Source organism: Mus musculus, chromosome 10 (genome assembly GCF_000001635.26).
Source record: "Mus musculus strain C57BL/6J chromosome 10, GRCm38.p6 C57BL/6J".
NCBI lineage: Eukaryota > Metazoa > Chordata > Mammalia > Rodentia > Muridae > Mus > Mus musculus.
In genome coordinates, this window is record NC_000076.6 from 27453239 (window position 1) to 27476202 (window position 22964).

The 22964-nt window shown below is 37.5% G+C and overlaps 1 protein-coding gene across 5 annotated transcripts in view; it reads right to left on the bottom strand.

Annotated features, from left to right (window-relative positions):
* Lama2 (laminin, alpha 2) overlaps window positions 1–22964 on the bottom strand; it is a 635907-nt gene that overhangs the window by 471954 nt on the left and 140989 nt on the right. For all 5 annotated transcript variants that reach the window (XM_017313815.1, XM_011243134.1, XM_011243135.1 and 2 more), the window contains exons 2-3: window positions 13966–14136; window positions 6056–6168 (exon numbers count right to left, since the gene is read on the bottom strand). In XM_017313815.1, the coding sequence (XP_017169304.1) occupies window positions 6056–6168; window positions 13966–14136 (284 nt within the window). The remainder of the gene's footprint in view (window positions 1–6055; window positions 6169–13965; window positions 14137–22964) is intronic.

The window sequence follows — 22964 nt, forward strand, 5'->3', positions numbered from 1 at the left end:
TGCTATACCAAAAGTCTCCCATACCCACCCACCCCCACTCCCCTACCCACCCATTCCCCCTTTTTGGCCCTGGCGTTCCCCTGTACTGGGGCATATAAAGTTTGCAAGTCCAATGGGCCTCTCTTTGCAATGATGGCCAACTAGGCCATCTTTTGATACATATGCAGCTAGAGACAAGAGCTCCGGGGTACTGGTTAGTTCATATTGTTGTTCCACCTATAGGGCTGCAGTTCCCTTTAGTTCCTTGGGTGCTTTCTCTAGTTCCTCCATTGGGGGCCCTGTGGTCCATTCAATAGCTGACTGTGAGCATCCACTTCTGTGTTTGCTAGGCCCTGGCATAGTCTCACAAGAGACAGCTATATCTGGGTCCTTTCAGCAAAATCTTGCTAGTGTACGCAGTGGTGTCAGCATTTGGAAGCTGATCATGAGATGGATCCCAGGATATGGCAATCACTAGATGGTCCATCCTTTCGTCACACTTCCAAATTTTGTCTCTGTAACTCCTTCCATGGGTGTTTTGTTTACTATTCTAAGAAGGGGCAAAGTGTCCACACTTTGGTCTTCGTTCTCCTGAGTTTAATGTGTTTAGCAAATTGTATCTTATATCTTTGGTATCCTAAGTTTCTGGGCTAATATCCACTTATCAGTGAGTACATATTGTGAGAGTTGCTTTGTGATTGGGTTACATCACTCAGGATGATGCCCTCCAGGTCCATCCATTTGGCTAGGAATTTCATAAATTCATTCTTTTTAATAGCTGAGTAGTACTCCATTGTGTAAATGTACCACATTTTCTGTATCCATTCCTCTGTTGAGGGGCATCTGGGTTCTTTCCAGCTTCTGGCTATTATAAATAAGGCTGCTATGAACATAGTGGAGCATGTGTCCTCCTTACCGGTTGGGGCATCTTCTGGATATATGCCCAGAAGTGGTATTGCTGGATCTTCCGGTAGTACTATGTCCAATTTTCTGAGGAACCGCCAGACTGATTTCCAGAGTGGTTGTACAAGCTTGCAATCCCACCAACAATGGAGGAGTGTTCCTCTTTCTCCACATCCTCACCAGCATCTGCTGTCACCTGAATTTTTGATCTTAGCCATTCTGACTGATGTGAGGTGGAATCTCAGGGTTGTTTTGATTTGCATTTCCCTGATGATTAAGGATGTTGAACATTTTTTCAGGTGCTTCTCTTCCATTCGGTATTCCTCGGGTGAGAAATCTTTGTTCAGTTCTGAGCCCCATTTTTTAATGGGGTTATTTGATTTTATGGAGTCTACCTTCTTGAGTTCTTTATATATATTGGATATTAGTCCCCTGTCTGATTTGGGATAGGTAAAGATCCTTTCCCAATCTATTGGTGGTCTTTTTGTCTTATTGACGGTGTCTTTTGCCTTACAGAAGCTTTGCAATTTTATGAGGTCCCATTTATCGATTCTTGATCTTACAGCACAAGCCATTGCTGTTCTATTCAGGAATTTTCCCCCTGTACCCATTTCTTCGAGGCTTTTCCCTACTTTCTCCTCTATAAGTTTCAGTGTCTCTGGTTTTATGTGGAGAGACTTAATCCACTTAGATTTGACCTTAGTACAAGGAGATAGTAATGGATCAATTCGCAATCTTCTACATGATAACAGCCAGTTGTGCCAGCATCATTTGTTGAAAATGCTGTCTTTTTTTCCACTGGATGGTTTTAACTCCCTTGTCAAAGATCAAGTGACCATAGGTGTGTGGGTTCATCTCTGGGTCTTCAATTCTGTTCCATTGGTCTACTTGTCTGTCGCTATACCAGTACCATGCAGTTTTTATCACAATTGCTCTGTAGTACAGCTTTAGGTCGGGCATGGTGATTCCACCAGAGGTTCTTTTATCCTTGAGATGAGCTTTTGCTATTCTAGGTTTTTTGTTATTCCAGATGAATCTGCCGATTGCTCTTTCTAATTCGTTGAAGAATTGAGTTGGAATTTTGATGGGGATTGCATTGAATCTGTAGATTGCTTTTGGCAAGATAGCCATTTTTGCTATAGTGATCCTGCCAATCCATGAGCATGGGAGATCTTTCCATCTTCTGAGATCTTCTTTAATTTCGTTCTTCAGAGACTTGAAGTTCTTGTCATACAGATCTTTCACTTTCTTAGTTAGAGTCACGCCTAGGTATTTTATATTATTTGTGGCTATTGAGAAGGGTGTTGTTTCCCTAATTTCTTTCTCAGCCTGTTTGTCCTTTGTGTAGAGAAAGGCCATTGACTTGTTTGAGTTAATTTTATATCCAGCTACTTCACTGAAGCTGTTTATCAGGCTTAGGAGTTCTCTGGTGGAATTCTTAGGGTCACGTATATATACTATCATATCATCCGCAAAAAGTGATATTTTGACTTCTTCCTTTCCAATTTGTATCTCCTTGATCTCCTTTTGTTGTCTAATTGCTCTGGCTAGGACTTCAAGTACAATGTTGAATACATAGGGAGAGAGTGGACAGCCTTGTCTAGTCCCCGATTTTAGTGGGATTGCTTCAAGCTTCTCACCATTTACTTTGATGCTGGCTACTGGTTTGCTGTAGATTGCTTTTATCATGTTTAGGTATGGGCCTTGAATTCCTGATCTTTCCAAGACTTTTATCATGAATGGGTGTTGGATTTTGTCAAATGCTCTCAGCATCTAACGAGATGATCATGTGGTTTTTGTCTTTGAGTTTGTTTATATACTGGATTATGTTGATGGATTTCCATATATTGAACCATCCCTGCATCCCTGGGATGAAACCTACTTGGTCAGGATGGATGATTGTTTTGATGTGTTCTTGGATTCGGTTAGCAAGAACTTTATTGAGGATTTTTGCATCAATATTCATAAGGGATATTGGTCTGAAGTTCTCTATCTTTGTGGGGTCTTATTGTGGTTTAGGTATCAGAGTAATTGTGGCTTCATAGAATGAGTTGGGTAGAGTACCTTCTGTTTCTATTTTGTGGAATAGTTTGTGAAGAACTGGGATTAGATCTTTGAAGGTCTGATAGAACTCTGCACTAAACCCATCTGGTCCTGGGCTTTTTTTGGTTGGGAGACTATTAATGACTGCTTCTATTTCTTTGGGGGATATTGGGCTGTTCCTTAATATCTCTTAATATCAATGGTCTCAACTCCCCAATAAAAAGACATAGACTAACAAACTGGCTACACAAACAAGACCCAACATTTTGCTGCTTACAGGAAACTCATCTCAGAGAAAAAGATAGACACTACCTCAGAATGAAAGGCTGGAAAACAATTTTCCAAGCAAATGGTATGAAGAAACAAGCTGGAGTAGCCATCCTAATATCTGATAAGATTGACTTCCAACCCAAAGTCATCAAAAAAGACAAGGAGGGACACTTCATTCTCATCAAAGGTAAAACCCTCCAAGAGGAACTCTCAATTCTGAATATCTATACTCCAAATACAAGGGCAGCCACATTCATTAAAGAAACTTTAGTAAATCTCAAAGCACACATTGCACCTTACACAATAATAGTGGGAGACTTCAACACACCACTTTCACCAATGGACAGATCATGGAAACAGAAACTAAACAGGGACACAGTGAAACTAATAGAAGTTATGAAACAAATGGATCTGACAGATATCTACAGAACATTTTATCCTAAAACAAAAGGATATACCTTCTTCTCAGCACCTCATGGTACCTTCTCCAAAATTGACCACATAATAAGTCACAAAACAGGCCTCAACAGATTCAAAAATATTGAAATTTTCCCATGCACTAAGGCTGATCTTCAATAACAAAATAAATAATAGAAAGCCAACATTCACGTGGAAACTGAACAACACTCTTCTCAATGATACCTTGGTCAAGGAAGGAATAAAGAAAGAAATTAAGGACTTCTTAGAGTTCAATGAAAACGAAGCCACTTCATACCCAAACTTATGGGACACAATGAAAGCATTCCTAAGAGGGAAACTCATAGCTCTGAGTGCCTCCAAGAAGAATCGGGAGAGAGCACATACTAGCAGCTTGACAACACATCTAAAAGCTCTAGAACAAAAGGAAGTAAATTCACCCAAGAGGAGTAGACGGCAGGAAATAATCAAACTCAGGGGCGAAATCAACCAAGTGGAAACAAGAAGAACTATTCAGAGAATCAACCAATCAAGGAGCTGGTTCTTTGAGAAAATCAACAAGATAGACAAACCCTTAGCCAGACTCACTAGAGGGCACAGGGAAAGCATTCTAATTAACAAAATCAGAAATGAAAAGGGAGACATAACAACAGATCCTGAAGAAATCCAAAACACCATCAGATCCTTCTACAAAAGGCTATACTCAACAAAACTGGAGATCCTGGATGAAATGGAGAAGTGTCTAGAAAAATCTGTGATTTTATAAAATGATTGTAAATTGGAGGGGAAATGATGTTTCACTTGATAATGGAGAAATGATATTGTTGTGTTCAAAGGAGAGTTTAAGTAATCTGTGCAAATGGTATTAATAATTGACTTCCTTGATCCATGTGCAATCTAAAGGAATGAGTGGAGAGTAAATAAGATCAGTAAACCTTCACCGTCTATTGATTCCCTATCACCAGCAATGACCTGAATCAATGGACTGCAGTCTCACTCTTGATGAGAAAGGCTGATTTTTAACGGTCACATGGCTGCTGAAATCAATAAAGGGCCAACCCGTCTTTACCCAGAAAAAAAGAAAAAAGAAAAAAAAAAAAAGAAAAGAAAAGAAAGTCCATTTTGAAGGTAAGATTCTCTGGAATCTCATTTTTACAGATTATCTAATCTAAAGAATAATTATACTACAAGGATGGCATTTGCCACTTCATGACAATGATCTGAGACTTCCTAGGAATTAAGAACTAACCTCAAGGCTGACACCCTGCTAATAGGAATAAACCCAGGTTAGCTGGTCATTTAGCAGTAGCGTTTGCACCCTGCTGCTACCCAGTTACTTAGGTGCCAAGGAGTCCATGGAGGGATAAAGGAGGCTCTTTTTTGAGACCTACCAACTTCCTCATTCCGAGAGCAGCCATTTGTAACTTAGAAATGTGTGCTGCTGCCATTACCAAGATGGATCAAGATCCTATAGAAGGGATGCTTAATTCTTGGGTCTAGTTTCTATCTATTCTGTTAGCTGTTATTTTCTCACCCCGTGGCATCCTATGATAACTATGACCTCATGGTGTAGTCTGTTAGAGAACATCTTCAGTGTCCCCTTATTTTCTGATTAGTTTATCTCCACACTGACATAGGAGGGGCAGCTGGATGATTTTTTTTCTCTAACGACCCAAAAGTATGAAAGTAAAATAGACATAATAATAAACTATCAAAGTTCAATATTTCTTGTCATTATCTCTGGTCCATGACACTATCTTATATTCCGAGAAAAAATATATAAGTGTCTTTTCAAATTACATCACAAATCCGTCTGTAACCCTAAATAATTTGGGAATGAGGATGAGTCCTGGTTTTTGAACTTAGCCTGATGTGAATATTGTGAATAAAAATGAAAAAGTTAAGAACAGAAGGCATGCAAGTTTATGCAAAACAATCTTTGACTTCTAACAAAAATTTTACATATTTAGTGGTCCAAGTTTAATTTGAAAATCAACTGTCACAGCTTGCTCAACTCTCAGGAACAAGAAATAATTTGCTCAAGAGCCTTGCTATCCAAGTGGCTTTTAAGAGCCACACTATCAGCAGAGTGGTATCAAAGTTTTGTTTTACAAGTTTTAAACTGTGCTGTTGTGTTCCCTTCCCATAAAATTTTGTTGATCCATATTTTCAGCATCGCTCCCAACTTTGTAACTCACACTTAGCTTCTAATTCATTTCTGAACCACCCACATAGGTCAATTTGAGTTGTGCTTTAGAAATAAGTGCCAAACATCAATAAATGGTTATCTGTGAAACAGACAGGACCCTTTGTCACAATATCAAGAAAATAATAGTGATAAGAATCATTACGATTCACCCTTCATCTAAAAATTGCTAACTAGACAAATAGCAGATGTAAGGTAGAATTTCAGAAGTGGAAAGTGACAGGAGGTATACTTTACCTGCTGTAAATCCAGAGTAATTGTCACATAATGGTATTCCACTCCATTCTTGATACTGGGACTCTGCCACCATGTGTTCTTGCCATCAATAGCATTCGTAATCGGGTGCCTCTCTATGGAATTGGCAGCAGCATGAGAAGGAGGAGAAAAGATCAGATGATGAGTTTATACATGTCTCTTCAAAGAAAAGGCAAAACAAAATGATGTATCACAAGCCTGTGGATAACAAGTATTAGACATCGAACCACCTCTGTTTTCATATTCTACACAACATGCAGGAAATGATGTCATCATGACTGTGCTACAAAAAAGGTACTAAACACTGACCACCAGCCTTAGACATACCTCCAGAAACTAAGTGCAAAAGAATAGTACAGGAATCCAAATAGCATAATGATCATCTGATAAACAATAACTCTCCTGTTGGAAAGGTGCTTGAATATTTTTTATTCATATATTTTCTTCATTGCAGAGGCTTGGGCATTCCGGTATATATGTGACTTTACTATAAAATGATAGCATTTTCTGTCTATGAGGTTTTTTCCTAACAAACCTTTAACTTGTTACCTTTCTATCATGATATAAAACTATATTGGAAGATTCCCCAAGCCCCTTATGCAGTATTTGCTTGGCTGTGTATCACTAATTCCAGGAGACCAATCTAGTCAACATTTATTAGCCAGGAGAGGACTGTTACATGGCTGGCAATGTAACAACCAAACACAAGCTTTCCCACACAAACCAAATCCAGACAGATTTGAAGAAAGTCTATTGTGGGATTCAAAGGGAGCCTGGGTTCAGTAAGGATGCTGAGAAACTCCTTCATCCATGATTGTCTTTTAGTATAGTTCTCTTCTTTCTTAAAAGCCCAGAGCCCCGAGATTTGCCTGCCTTCAAATTCAGATCACATATCATAGAGTTGAAATATCTTCATGTCCCACAGCCTTGTTATATTTTGGGCAGTGTTGGAACCTTTTCTCCTATTTCACAGATTCTGGGTCCTTTCTCCTCATCTAAGTATACATGGGCCACACCTGGCTGAGAATGCCCAGAGCAGTGGCTGTTGGCGTTCCTCAAGTCCCTCAGACCTCACATGGAAGCTAGCAAATTTGCTTGCTGAAATGTCCTTCAAGTGTCATGAGAGTCTTTGCTAGCACACCATCCCCCGGTTCCTTTGGATAGAAGTGTGTTTAGCAGTACCAGCCTTGGGAACTTGTACAGATTAATTGTCTCAAACAATATTCAGAGGTATGGTATGATGGTTGATTTTGATTCTCAATCTAACTGTATCTGGGATCAATTAGCAAGCTGCTGATATACCTAGGCAGAAATATGGACGCACCTTCCAGTGGCAGATCAAATGAAAAGAGGTCCAAGGAAAAAGGTTTATGCTTTCTGCCTTGTTGCTTTTGCATCTCACTAGCAAGCTTTGCTACTCTGTTGATGCCTCTGATCCTACTGGTGTTACATTTATTTGCTGATAACAGAATCCAGATTCTTTGGGCTTTCCACATGCACTCAAGATCAGTGTCTCTTCAAGAACCTGCCAGAACTTCAACAGCAGGCTGGGATGATTAACTGAGCAGCTACTGGGTTCTCACCTTCTCCCTTGTGAAAACAGCCATTGTTGACCTATCTAGACCATATTGTGCAAGAAATGTTGCTTTAATATATATTCATCTTACTAGACCTGTTATAGAGAACCCTGACATAATTTTTGTCACCATGAGGAAATTTATCCTTATCCTACCCTCCAATTTACCAATATAATACAGGAGGCAGGACATGTATTTTGTCTAATGATATGAAATGAAAGAACACAAAACTTGGGGTACAAAGAGCAGGCATGTAAGATGCTAGCTGTTTCTTGGGCACCCATTTAGCACTTAACTGGCCATGGGCTAATCACTTAAATTCCATTTTATCCCTAAAATGGAGATGGCGATGCTCCACTCATGGCAGCATTTTCCGGATCCTCGACTTCCAGGAGAAAATTAAAATAGAAAAACCAATATGCACATGTGAGATTTATATGAGATTAATATTCTACCCTCAGAATTTTATACGTAGCAGTAATCTTGAGTCTGATTAACCTTCACCTGATATAACCATGAATTCATCATTCATTCATAAATTGACATTTAGAATCCTATGATTAGCTTCAAAAGTAATATCAAATTAAGAAAAATTTAGCCAAAATTATCCTTGGTACTTTTATGAAGATGATGGAATGCTCATTTATTGACCTTATTAGCCACTGATCAATTAAAGCGTTTGAGTGGAATCCCTTTCTTCAGAGGCTATCCCATGAGGAACATGTTTATATAATACTAGAATAAATTATAAGCCTGTTGAGATTCATATTCTTATGAATCTAACAAACATGTTCTACTTAATAAAATTGAAGATAAAAATGAAAACTATCATCTTCACACATAAAAATTTGATAGTAATATAAAACTTATCTTTAAAAGAAAGAAATAGCCAAGCAGTAGTGGCACATGCCTTTAGTCCCAGAACTTGGGAGGCAGAGGCAGGCGGATTTCTGAGATCAAGGCCAGCCTGGTCTACACAGCGAGTTCCAGGACAGCCAGGGCTACACAGAGAAACCCTGTCTTCAAAAACAAAAACAAAAACAAACAAACAAACAAAAAAAGAAAGAAATATAGTTTAATCAATGAAGTGCTTAGTGCTTATTTTGTGAACAGGGTAATCCCAGGAAAGCAGAGGTTTTTTTTTTTTTTTTTTTTTTTTTAATTAGGTATTTAGCTCATTTACATTTCCAATGCTATACCAAAAGTCCCCCTTACCCACCCACCCCCACTCCCCTACCCACCCACTCCCCCCCTTTGGCCCTGGCGTTCCCCTGTACCGGGGCACACAAAGTCTGCGTGTCCAATGGGCCTCTCTTTCCAGTGATGGCCGATTAGGCCATCTTTTGATACATATGCAGCTAGAGTCAAGTCCCTGAAGAAAGAAATTAAAGAAGATCTCAGAAGATGGAAAGATCTCCCATGCTCATGGATTGGCAGGACCAACATTGTAAAAATGGCTATCTTGCCAAAAGCAATCTACAGATTCAATGCAATCCCCATTAAAATTCCAACTCAATTCTTCAACGAATTAGAAGGAGCAATTTGCAAATTCATCTGGAATAACAAAAAACCGAGGATAGCAAAAACTCTTCTCAAGGATAAAAGAACCTCTGGTGGAATCACCATGCCTGACCTAAAGCTTTACTACAGAGCAATTGTGATAAAAACTGCATGGTACTGGTATAGAGACAGACAAGTGGACCAATGGAATAGAATTGAAGACCCAGAAATGAACCCACACACCTATGGTCACTTGATCTTCGACAAGGGAGCCAAAACCATCCAGTGGAAGAAAGACAGCATTTTCAACAATTGGTGCTGGCACAACTGGTTGTTATCATGTAGAAGAATGCGAATCGATCCATACTTATCTCCTTGTACTAAGGTCAAATCTAAGTGGATCAAGGAACTTCACATAAAACCAGAGACACTGAAACTTATAGAGGAGAAAGTGGGGAAAAGCCTTGAAGATATGGGCACAGGGGAAAAATTCCTGAACAGAACAGCAATGGCTTGTGCTGTAAGATCGAGAATTGACAAATGGGACCTAATGAAACTCCAAAGTTTCTGCAAGGCAAAAGACACTGTCTATAAGACAAAAAGACCACCAACAGACTGGGAAAGGATCTTTACCTATCCTAAATCAGATAGGGGACTAATATCCAACATATATAAAGAACTCAAGAAGGTGGACCTCAGAAAATCAAATAACCCCCTTAAAAAATGGGGCTCAGAACTGAACAAAGAATTCTCACCTGAGGAATACCGAATGGCAGAGAAGCACCTGAAAAAATGTTCAACATCCTTAATCATCAGGGAAATGCAAATCAAAACAACCCTGAGATTCCACCTCACACCAGTGAGAATGGCTAAGATCAAAAATTCAGGTGACAGCAGATGCTGGCGAGGATGTGGAGAAAGAGGAACACTCCTCCATTGTTGGTGGGATTGCAGGCTTGTACAACCACTCTGGAAATCAGTCTGGCGGTTCCTCAGAAAATTGGACATAGTACTACCGGAGGATCCAGCAATACCTCTCCTGGGCATATATCCAGAAGAAGCCCCAACTGGTAAGAAGGACACATGCTCCACTATGTTCATAGCAGCCTTATTTATAATAGCCAGAAACTGGAAAGAACCCAGATGCCCCTCAACAGAGGAATGGATACAGAAAATGTGGTACATCTACACAATGGAGTACTACTCAGCTATTAAAAAGAATGAATTTATGAAATTCCTAGCCAAATGGATGGACCTGGAGAGCATCATCCTGAGTGAGGTAACACAATCACAAAGGAACTCACACAATATGTACTCACTGATAAGTGGATACTAGCCCAAAACCTAGGATACCCACGATATAAGATACAATTTCCTAAACACATGAAACTCAAGAAAAATGAAGACTGAAGTGTGGACACTATGCCCCTCCTTAGAAGTGGGAACAAAACACCCATGGAAGGAGTTACAGAAACAAAGTATGGAGCTGAGATGAAAGGATGGACCATGTAGAGACTGCCATATCCAGGGATCCACCCCATAATCAGCTTCCAAATGCTGACACCATTGCATACACTAGCAAGATTTTACTGGAAGGACCCAGATGTAGCTGTCTCTTGTGAGACTATGCCGGGGCCTAGCAAACACAGAAGTGGATGCTCACAGTCAGCTAATGGATGGATCACAGGGCTCCCAATGGAGGAGCTAGAGAAAGTACCCAAGGAGCTAAAGGGATCTTCAACCCTATAGGTGGAACAACATTATGAACTAACCAGAGGTTTTTTTTTGTTTGTTTGTTTTGTTTTGTTTTTTTTTGTTTTTCTTTGTGTGTGTGTGTGTGTGTGTGTGTGTGTGTGTGTGTGTGTGTGTGTGTGTGTGTTTTCTCAGAGCTGTGAAAGGTTTATCTCCACATCTCAGAACCCTGGTAGATTTGCACTGTTGGAACTTTTTCCTGTAGAATCTTTGGGGTTTCCTGAGCCGCCAACATATTTGGCAGGCTCCAGGAAAAAAAAAATTGATAGAGCATACCTTAATATCAAAGGTGAGCAGTTTCCAGGTATCCTCTGTCCATTACACATGAAACAGGACACACACAGCACACATCTGTGCACTGATACACATGAACACATACATGAAAGAATGTTGATTAAATTTGCCATTTATAACTAGTGAAAATTTTAATGTTAGCTCTGTTTTTTTTTTTTTTGGTGGGGGTTAGACTTCTTTATAATCTTCAGCTACAAACATAAACTTAGGCAAAGTCAGATGCAAATGTTTTAATCTGACTATGTTAATATAGTACAAAATAGAAATATAACATGGCCCCTGGTAATTTTTCAATAGAACTACCATGTTCCATGGACTTGACTTTGTACCAAGTCTTATCACATCAACAAGCCAATGTGATGAGGCATCCTATCTCATTAATAAAAAGAAATCTGATTAATGATTTAATAGTCAGTTTCATTTGGATTCTATTGAAGCCAGGTATAACATCCCTTTATAAGAAGGACAAATACCAGGAACATAGCTGAATATCAAAAAATGTCTCTGGTAGTGTGAGTAGATGCAAAAATCAGCACGTTGGGAGCAATTCATGAAGTATATTGGACTTGTCCTTACAGATAGCTAAATACATAGGTGATAAGATAGATAGATAGATAGATAGATAGATAGATAGATAGATAGATAGATTGATAAGATAGATGATAGATAGATAGATGGATGGATAGATGGATGGATGGATAGATAGATAGATAGATAGATAGATAGATAGATAGATAGATAGATAGATAGATAATATTCCAGAACATCTTCCTGCTTGTTTTTGTTTTTTGTTTTTTGAGTTTTTGTTTTGGTTTGGTTTTGATTTTGGGTTTTGGTCATTGCTGTTCTCATGTGTGGAAGTAAAGCACACATACAAATACATTTCCACGCCGAATTCATATGTTTGCAGAAAAGCCATTTAAATGGGAATCCTGATATCTGCTATCTCAGGTCAAACTGATATGAGAATTAGCCAGGAAAAAGATGGGAATACTTATCAACAATTAACCATGGCTCTCACTTTTTAATAATTATAATTTGCATGTACTGATTAATTCTTGGCAGAGTTTTGTTATTTTAAAAAAGATAGAAACATCATTAACCTCAAACAGAATAAACTGTACAAGTCAAAGCAAGAGGCAACTACATCTGAAAATTGTCTGTGGTGTCATAAGGCAATATTCTCAAGTTGTTTTTGTTTTAATTAAAAAGCACACTCTACTACTAGCAGCCAGAGAGTTCACCTTTCACTTTCTTCATATGATCAATGTGGGCACTGCAGATTCATTCTAGAAGGTCCCTGAATTTAAGGAAATTTATCACCTGTTACTACAACTTTTACTCAAGCATATTCACATAATTTATTGCCAGTTTTTTTATGCCTGTCAGAGCTTATTCTTTCTGAGTTTACTATATCAAAATTGATTTTGAAATGCAATGAAGCTGCCCACACTGAAAAGTAACACCAAGTGAATCCAATCTGTGACAACTCTTTAAATGTCAGATGAGCAAGCAGAGAAGCCCGCAGCACTCCTCCCATGCACCTTGCTTCACTGAATGAACCAGTTCTGGCTTTGATGTGAAAAACTTGGTATGCCCTCAACAAAACATAAGCATCTTCCCCTGAAATGCAAGAGACCCCAAACACAGTATTTACTCTATTAGCCTCTTTTCTGGATAATCAATATAGAGGCAGACATATTTTCTAAACCATATCTCTAAGTCAGCCTCCATCTCTAAAATTATTAGATCAATTCCATTTTTTACTATGTTGTATAATATCCTCTAGGCTTGTATGCCACTTGTTTTGATAATCAAATTAGTCTTACGAAGTAGTACAGCCTCTGTCTACACATGAATGGTGGTCTTGTTGGCCTGTTCTTAGTGCTTGACTTACTTTTTGTCTTTCCCTCATTTCCTCAATTTCTCTATGACAAAGAATATTTATAATATTACTTTATGCTTTGTTATTGATCATAGTACAGGTTCTTATTCTGTGAAATAGATATCTGATGCTCAGAGGTCAAACAGCTTGGTGAGTTCCTGTTCGCAGTTACATGTCCATTGGTTTGGAGACACTTTCTGAACTGTTTCCAGTTTCTTCACTCCACACATGTCAAGACTCTGCCCTCTGAAAATTTCAAATCTTGTCATTCTTAACTCCTTATACATCTTTCATACAAGGAAGCTTTTCTGTCTTATTCTGAGTTTTTTACTTCTCACCTCTCTCTTCTCCTCTTCTCTGTAATTATTAAACTCTTTAGTTCATTCTTGACCTAAGTTTCTACTTCCTAATGGTTTTATTGGCAAGAGATCTCTTACATTGACCCTGAATTTATGACCCTCTTCTCTCATTTCAGGACCTGTGTTGATTAACCCTTGGCTTACTAGTTAAAGGCTGGAACATACATTTTTTAATTGGGTCTGAAAAATGGTACCTAGAAAATAATTAACCAATGAACAGTCAAGTCTCACATGAATCACCAAATTCCCAGACAGCATTCTGTGGCCAGGGAGTCTAATAACTGCCTTAGAACTTAAACAAGTGAGTTCTCCTCTATTACTGAACTTTGGATGTATATGGGACACTAATGCTAAATGTTTATAAAATGACAAGAGGATTCATAAAACGCTTACAGGAAAAAAAATCTGGAATTTTTAGGCTCATGAGTCCTTTGAACTTAATGCAATTTAGCCTCAATGTCTTTCCCCCCCCTTTCTTGTCATCGATTCCATCCAGTGCCATAGAAAAACATATATAATACATACGGTATGGATTGCTGCTGTTCTGATTGCAGATTCGGCACTGAGGGTTCCTCACAGGCTGCCCGGGGACATGTTCCACCAACTTGCAGTACATCTCGGGTCCTTTTTCCCCACATGTAGCATTGGTTGTGATGAGTGCATTCGAAGCAAGATTCAGGACAGCAGGAAATAAACCTGAGAAAGGTGACAAAGGTAGGTCAGGCCATTTTTTGCTATATTTTAAAGTACAATGTAACTGCCATTTTTCAGGAAATTAAATCAATCCAAGAGGAAATCATCAGCCACTAAATACTAAAGGTAAGTCAGTACACTGCACCATCAAAAGTACTCTATTAAAATAACTTTTTAAAAATACTTCCTGGGTTTTAAGATGTCCTCTTAACATTTAGCCTCTAGTATGTAATTTAAATAGTTATTCAAACCAGGCATTATATATCTAACATGATGGCATTATTCTATCAGAATCTTCTGTATGCCATGTCACCTAATACCCTGCATTAAGCTATGACATGTGTAGCTTCTATACAACTATATACCTATCTCTTTCATGGTCTAAATATGTCACACTTACCACATAGTATAGATTGCTGCTACAACACCTTCATATGTAGACTGGAGAAAACTACTTGTTATTGGTTTCTATTTGATCAAAACTTTATCATAGTACTTAGTGGTCATAGGCCAGAAATTGCTGCTTTGGATCTAATGGAAAGACTTGATTTATGTAGCCCATCTCAATGCAAGGTGGAGAGGTCTCTTGTTTGCACTGAGAACCTAGTGGAGGTTCTTCACTTCCTCATAGGTGATGGCTTTTCTGCTCTCTACAATTCGCACTCTATGATCCTTCTTTCAATATTAGTGCAGTAAAGCCAATCATCAAAAAGCCCTTCTTTAGCTGAAACCTCATCATGGAAGAGACATATTTGAGATGTCAAAAACCTGAGTTGTACACAGAACATTCTAATCACTCAAGCTTTCTTGGTTTTGTAAATGTACCAGCTAAGTCTCTATCATTTTGGCTCTTGACAAAAAGTCCTTTGTATTTTATGCATGGTGTTTTAATGAGACTCTTGGATTCATTAGCTTATGAATGCTTTTTGCTTCAATTTCAGGCATTGACACATGGTGAAGACATAGCTGAGACTCAGTGCATCTGCAAGATGGAGAGATGATATCTTGGCTCAAACATGAGTCTGAACCAGCTGACTACGTTAAGAGCCACAACATGCCAGACACAACTCTGTCCACATCTACTATTGTTCTTGTGCTTTTCATCTTTGTGGACTAATTTGTGCCACAAAACAGCCATGTGATCTGCATGCTGATTTATCTTCTCTCTATTAAGCTGCTAAACAACTTGCCTGGGAGCCAGCTAGCAAGCAGGCTTCCCATCCCAGCAGCCTGACCCCAGAGTCTAGCCTATTAACACTACCCACAGTGTGATGTAAAATGTAGGCTTTGCCATTTTGTGTTCATTTATAGCCTTAGTTCACCTTAGAATTGCACTGAAAAAAATTTTTAAAGAGAAAAATCAGAAAGAGTACTGAGAACATTTCATTGTACTCATAAGGGTTTTTATTTAATTATTGAATTTTCCTTTAGATCAGAATAACATAAAACAGACAATAGTTTTAAATATTATAATCTTTACTGAAAGTAGTCTCAAAACTTGAAAATGTAAATTAGTACAACCCAAGTGATATTTCAGTTTTCAAATATAACTCACAAATTGTTCTATGTAAGCAATATCGTAACTCCTTTCTGTTCCCACACTCTCCAGTCTCTAAATGCCCCTGTCTCCCATCCTCCAATAAACTGCCCTCCTTAATATTCTTGTCTTAATCTTCCTTTCAGCTAACAGTGATCTGACATTTACAACTTTCCCTCATTTTCTAGTATTTAAAATATTAACTTCTTTTATGCACTTCTACTCAGTAGCTCAACCATTCTTTCTGTTGAAGTTGCTCATTTCAACATCCTCTGGTTCTCACACAATGAACCATTCTATCCATGTGACATGGGCAGTTTATTATGACCACTGTTCAGAGAAATATTTGCCAGTCACAAAGATGTTATATTTGCTTCATGAAAAAAATAGAGAATGTTTTATAAAAAGCAAATAGCCAATACATCAGGCACACATATTTTTCATTTTGTCTTTTCTTCATACCAAATAAATGTTATTAGAAATAAGTCTTACCATTTTGTGAAGTTATGAAGTTGCAAGTTTTAAATAATTTGTCTCCAGGGTACTAATTCTACATCTTTGACATTTTATTCCCTCGTTTAATAAATTATATATGATGAAATAATTAAGGTTCATCTAGGTGTCTTTCTCCTCTGCCACTCTGTACTACTTCTTGGTATTGTCCAATTACTCTTTCAGAAATATTTTGAGCATGCATTAAGCCATATATCCAAATCCTTGAGAACTACTAGGATGAGATTTATGAGGCAAGGAAGTGTAAATGAACTCCTGGGAGAAACTGAAGCTTACAGGAAAGAACAAGTGTGCCAGCCAGAGGAAATGATATCTGGGCTGGACTCTTGTCAATCTTTTAGTCTTTGGGAAACCATCAGAGTATTTGAACCAGTCTTTGTCCTAGCACATAAGAGAATGTCTTTGGATAGGTATGTGACATATACATTGATACATAGACACAAATAAAATACACACAGTGGTTCTTCAAAGCAGATCACTACATGGCTGTCATTGCTGACAACTTGTTTTTCTCATTCCCCTCTTCTTCAAAGATTTAAAGTATTAAATGATAGTATAAGAAGAAAAAAAAACATATGTTCGGTTTTCTGTTTGGGAGAGAGCTAGATCTTTCTGAGTAATAACATGAGGATAGGTAGATAAGCTCTGCTAACATTTCCCAGGAAAGCCAGTTTGTTTGTTTGTTTACAGAACCTCTGGCCTGCTGCCACATGTCTAAAACTTCCTCACAACATTGTAAATTTGATTCTGTCATTTCTTTCTCTTCCTTAATTATATGTCTTTCAGATAGTCTTGAAGTTCATATGTCATTGGCCTTGTCTTGCTAATATTGACAGACATTTTCTCTCAAGTGGTAAAATGCTATAGGACTTAATTTGTGACTAGGCCTGTGCTATTAAAGGCCAAAACTATCATAAAAGAAGGACCAGAAATAGAGAGGAAGGATCACATTAACTAGTGTGTATTTGTCTTAGTCAGGGTTTCTATTCCTGTACAAACATCATGACCAAGAAGCATGTTGGGGAGGAAGGGGTTTATTCGGCTTACATTTCCATACTGCTGTTGATCACCAAAGGATGCAGGACTGGAACTCAAGCAGGTCAGAAAGCAGGAGCTGATGCAGAGGCCATGGAGGGATGTTCTTTACTGGCTTGCTTCACCTGGCTTGCTCAGCCTGCTCTCTTATAAAACCCAAGACTACCAGCCCAGATATGGTCCCACCCACAAGGGGCCTTTCCCCCTTGATCACTAATTGAGAAAATGCCTTACAGTTGGATCTCATAGAGGCATTTCCTCAACTGAAGCTCCTTTCTCTGTGATAACTCCAGCTGTGTCAAGTTGACACAAAACTAGCCAGTACAGTATTCTAGGTTTATAAAACAGAAAACTGAATTCCATGGGATTCCATGGGATTTCCCCCACAGGGATATATGGATAAAATGAATGATAAAGTTGGAGCCACAGAGGATTATAGACACCTAAGTGACATTGATCCAGAAACTATAATCTGTTTCTTATAATGTGAATTTCCAGTCATCTACTGTGTAATTGCACTTTTACAAAGATGTGCAGTTCAAAGATGAGTAACACACAGTTAAGACAGATAATGTAATTTGAACCTAGCTCTTGAACGCTCAGATTGCTTGAAGAAGACTAAGACCCTGATCCTCTGAAAAATCTTAACAATTTATATACTTCACAAAATATATAACTTAGTTATCACTCCACTATTGCTTCATAGGGTATTTAGACATTATACTGAAGATATTAATACAATTAACATTTAGCCTCTTTCATTTCTTTCCCATTGATTTATTTCTACCATAGTTATTGATTGTATACTCAAAATTAACCTCTTTACAATATAATTGCTTTGCTTCAAGGTCAGGGAGCAGCTGCTTTATCAAATTTTATCACAATTTTCTGTTTTGTTTTTGTTTTTGTTTTTAATCAGTTAAAGTATTGGTCCTGGAAGGCCTTCAATTAGTTGGTAATGACCAATTCAAATAATTGGTCGATATTTGAGCTTTTATTGAAATCTTGGCATGTCGTATTATGGATTAAAATGTGTTTTCATTATATTCTAAACCTATTAGGCTATTCCCATTCATTCCCACTCAAAAGCATCAGGGTGATATTTATTGTAATATTGAATATGGGTCACTTGCTAAGATTGTGTAACCATTAGGAATATAAGTGAACTACAAAAAGCTGATGAACATTCTAAGAGTATTGACATAAGCGTTGTTAAATTCAATTTGAGATTCTGTAATTTTAACAACATAAAACTCAGTGGTTATTATTTCATATAACTATGATGGATATTTTTCTGAGTAGACTCTAAACTACATAAATTTAGTTAGTTTTACGGTCATAAAATCCCATCTTATGTAAACCAAATGAATATTTACCTTTTATATATCATTTTTATGAAAAATTATAATGTGCACACTACTTACAAAGTAATTTATTTAGTTTTCATATATATATAGTGAGTAGACAACTGGAAAAGTTTAAGTCTAAGTAAGTGAAGAAGTAAAAATTTTGCTTTCATATGACAAATATTTAGAAAATTTACTACATGGTCACTGTTTTTGTGAGTTTATTTACATTGTTTGCTTGTTTATAACATGGCACATCCATATATGTGTGGACTATGTACTAACTCTTCCACAGATAAAAGCTGTAAATTCCCTAAATACTTGACAGTGTATTGACATGCGAGCTGCTGTCAAATCTGAAGAACTGTGAATATTAAAGGCAGGGGACATGTGTGTGTGTGCACAAAAGGAGAAAATGACATGGGATCATTTCCCAAAACCCACAGTTTCCTTCCCTAGGAGGATCAAAGAGCAAAGCCGAGGAGCCATAACAGTGCTTGTGATGCGGGAAAATACTGGAACAGAGAGGAGTACAGGAAAATGTCCCTAAACCTGTCACACACTCCTCAAATGTTAGATGCCAAGAACACCACCCTAACGGGGATTAGTTGGACTGCACAGAGGGTACAGATTTGATTTAGATATGAGAATGCAGTTAACAACTACCAACACAGAGACGGGTGCTTATTCTTCACAAGAACATAACAGAATCCTGAGTTCCTACCATGAATCTTTCACAAAATCCAAAAAATTTCTACACAAAGAAATGATAAAATTTAGCTCAAATAAATCTCCATAGGGACCACTGCTGAGATCAAACAGAGACTGGAATGAGCATGTAGAGCTTGATTTAAGCTATATTAATTGATATAGTCTCATGGACACTCACATGCATGATGGTTACAATGGCAAGAAGTTTACGATTATTGTTTTCAAAGTTGAAATAAAAAAAAACACATAATTCAAGTAGCTGAAAAGTTTAAATCAATCACATATTAATAGAATTAATTAACTAATTAATAAATATAAAATTTATAACAAGTGGCATAACAGAAAAAAGTAGAAACTTTAAGTAAAAAATTAATATATAAAAATTAAATTAACAGATCATTAATATACACAGTCAGACTGAATCTCTGGGGAAAATCTAATGGGAAAATGATTGCTGCTTTTAGAGGCACAGGTTAACTAGGAAGATGCTTAAGGGAAACTCTGAAAATAGCAATATGTTCAGTGTTTTGTATTATACACGCCTATGTATCTGTTAAAGCTTACTGTTACCTGGTGTGAATAACCAGTGTGTTCAGGAAAGGCTTATGCATTTGTTGTGGGTGATTTTAACCCATTAAGAAGTATAGCAATCCTCAAGTCCTGTTAATGATGAATATGATACTGAATTCCTTTTCAGTTATGAAAGGGCTATTTCAAACTCCAAATTGAAATGAAACATATAAAAAATGAGGAGGTTTCAAAGTCAATGTATTCATGCAATACATGCACGAAATGAGGTGTGTGTGTGTGTGTGTGTGTGTGTGTGTGTGTGTGTGCTTGCACATGTATGTGCATGTGTGCATGTGTATGTGGTGCCTGCATGTGCATGTGCTTGTGGACATATGCATGCGTGCATGTGGAGGTCAGAAGTCAACATCCAGTCTCTGGATATGCTGCCTGTAAGAACAGGATTTCAAACTAAATCTACACCTCACTGACTTCTCCCTACTGGTTAGCCAGAGAACTCCTCCCAGCCCTTGGATTTCAGCACATGCTCTATGAGACGTGGATGTAGATGGTGGGGATCCAAGTTTAGGACCTTTTATTTGTTCAATAAGTTTTGAACTGACTGAGTGGTCTCGTATGCCTGAAAATTTATTTTATTTCCAAAGCCCTGCCATCTCATCCCTGTTCATCTATGTGAGCGGTGTCCTTCTCTGCTCCTTTCCTGTGGAGTCAGAACTATTCTGCTACCACTTCCTGACCGCATGCAGGCAGGGTCATGGGCCACTTCTCTGCTAGCTTATGTACATTGTATCCTTATGTAACATTCATTCTGACTAACTAGTTGTTCTGTGTGACTTTGCCATTGTCACTGAAGTGACCTTTCTAAAAAATCCTGTTGCTTTCTTGCTTTAAGGTACTTGTGAATTATGCTACATACAGCATAGTGGCCGTAGTTTTATGGTTGGTTATGTATTAATACCAGACTGTATACCTTCATAGATGCAAGTTGGCTGACATGCTCCTGTTTACAGATATAGCCAAGTGCTTTAAAAACCGCTTTGTGGGACAACATCTTGTTCTTTCTACAGGTCTGTTTAAGATGCTCATCTACTCAACTCTTGTAACCTAGCTCAAATCTCCCTTACTCTGAGGATGTGTTTCCTGATTTTGCTACACTGAATTTCTTTTCTTCTTGGCATAGCTTAGCACAGTTTATTACAAACCTCATAATGTTTTAATCCTGTGCAATGGTTGTCTAGTCTATAACATGACTGAGTATATCAATCACACTATTTAACATTAATACCACTGAAATGAAAATATATTGGATGAGAATAAAATCATGCATTGAATAAGCCTTCTGGAGAGGACTCATACCCACAAAGCCCATACGTTTACTGGAGTCTTGTTATGATAAAATATAGAATTGTTTTGATATTTAACCAAAATGGCATGTTCACTAATTGAAAAATAAAGAAAACTTTTATTGTGGTTTGCTGTCCTCCATCCCTGCCTATTCCATATCTATTTTCTTTGTTTCTATTCTTTCTATGTTTTCTTTCTATTCTATTACAAATGGAAAAAATGAAGAGGTACATATGAACAGGTGCTTCATTTAGATATTTATAGGAAAAAAAAACAAAATAAAACAAAAATGTAAGTTTCCTGTTGCCTATAGCATAACAGCCTGATTTCTTGGTATCCTGAACATTTGCAGTCCAAGACCAACCACCAATCACAACTGCCCATCACAACTGCCAATCACAATTATTTTCAAAAAGATACAACAATAATATAATGATCATCCATAGTCACAGGTTATTTTACAATTGGATTTTAAAGTGAAAAACTTATTTCTTTACTTTTCAGCCATTGAATTTTTTACCTGTGTTATCTTTGTGTAACTATGAACAAACTTCTTTTTAAATGTCATTTATAAAATGTCCACTATATCTAGTGTATATATTCAAGACAATTTAATACTATGTGGTATTAATACTTACAGAGATATTTTGTCTTTGTTCCCAGGTTAATGAACTAAATAAATATTTTGGAGTACTGTCTTCATTACTTATGATTAGCACAATATTGTACTTCCCAATTAACCGCCAAAAGCACCTATATGGACATATACATGTATGTATTTGTAGGCATATATATGCACTTGACTTTTCAAAGAATGTGTCTGGCCAGTTTTCATAATATATCTTGAAATATTCACATTAATACACACAAGTTGATATTCAGTGGTATTTGGTAGCTTCCTGGGAAAAATCCTTGAGTCACTGAAACAACTGTTTTCAATATATTTATTTTCATTGCAAAGTTCAGTCGTTTATTATTAATAACACATGACAGATCTCTGCCTTCTTTCCTGTCATTTCCTCCCTTCTTCTCATAGTAGTCTGGGTATCCAGCATTTCTTCTCTGAGTTGTTGCCAAGCACCTATCACCTTCCAAGAGAAAAAAAAATAGTGTGTAGAGTGGGACTGTTTGAATGTTTCTAATTTTTCATTTCAGTTTCTGGGTCTGTAGAGCATTTTAAATATATTCATGTGTGTAAACAGGGCTGTTTCCAAGTGATTCGCTATTTAAAAGACTAAAAGAGAACTTGCCAATTGCAAATGTTCTAAGATGTGTCAAGGAAGTAAAAGAGACACTTGTCTGTTGAAATCCTAGCTACGTGGGTGTGTAGGAATACACTAGTATAAAACAAAATTGGAAGAAAACAAAATGTTGCAGAGAATGGCTTCCAGCTGTGCACCACAGGAAGTAGCTTAATGCTCTCCATCCACAATGCAGATGAAGAGTTTTATAGAACTGAAAAAAAAATCAGCTCAATTTGAACTAATAGCCGTCCAGACACACAGCACTTGCAAGCAAGGAGAAAAATAATGTCAAATCTACTTGGCCAGAAGCAAAGAAGCCAGGAGACAATGTATTCCACTTCTGTTTCCATGGCTTGCAAATCTGTGACTTAACTCTGGCCTTCCAAAATAAAAGAACATTTCCAAAGGTCTCTGTCTTACTTTGGTCTTCATTCTTGTTTTGTTGTTGTTGTTGTTGTTGTGTTGTTTTGTTTTGTTTTAATCATCAGAAACAAACAAACAAAAGTAGTTCATGCAGAATTAATTTTAAAAGTCATGTTAAGTCTTAGTCTGTTGTTTTTTTTTTTTTTACTT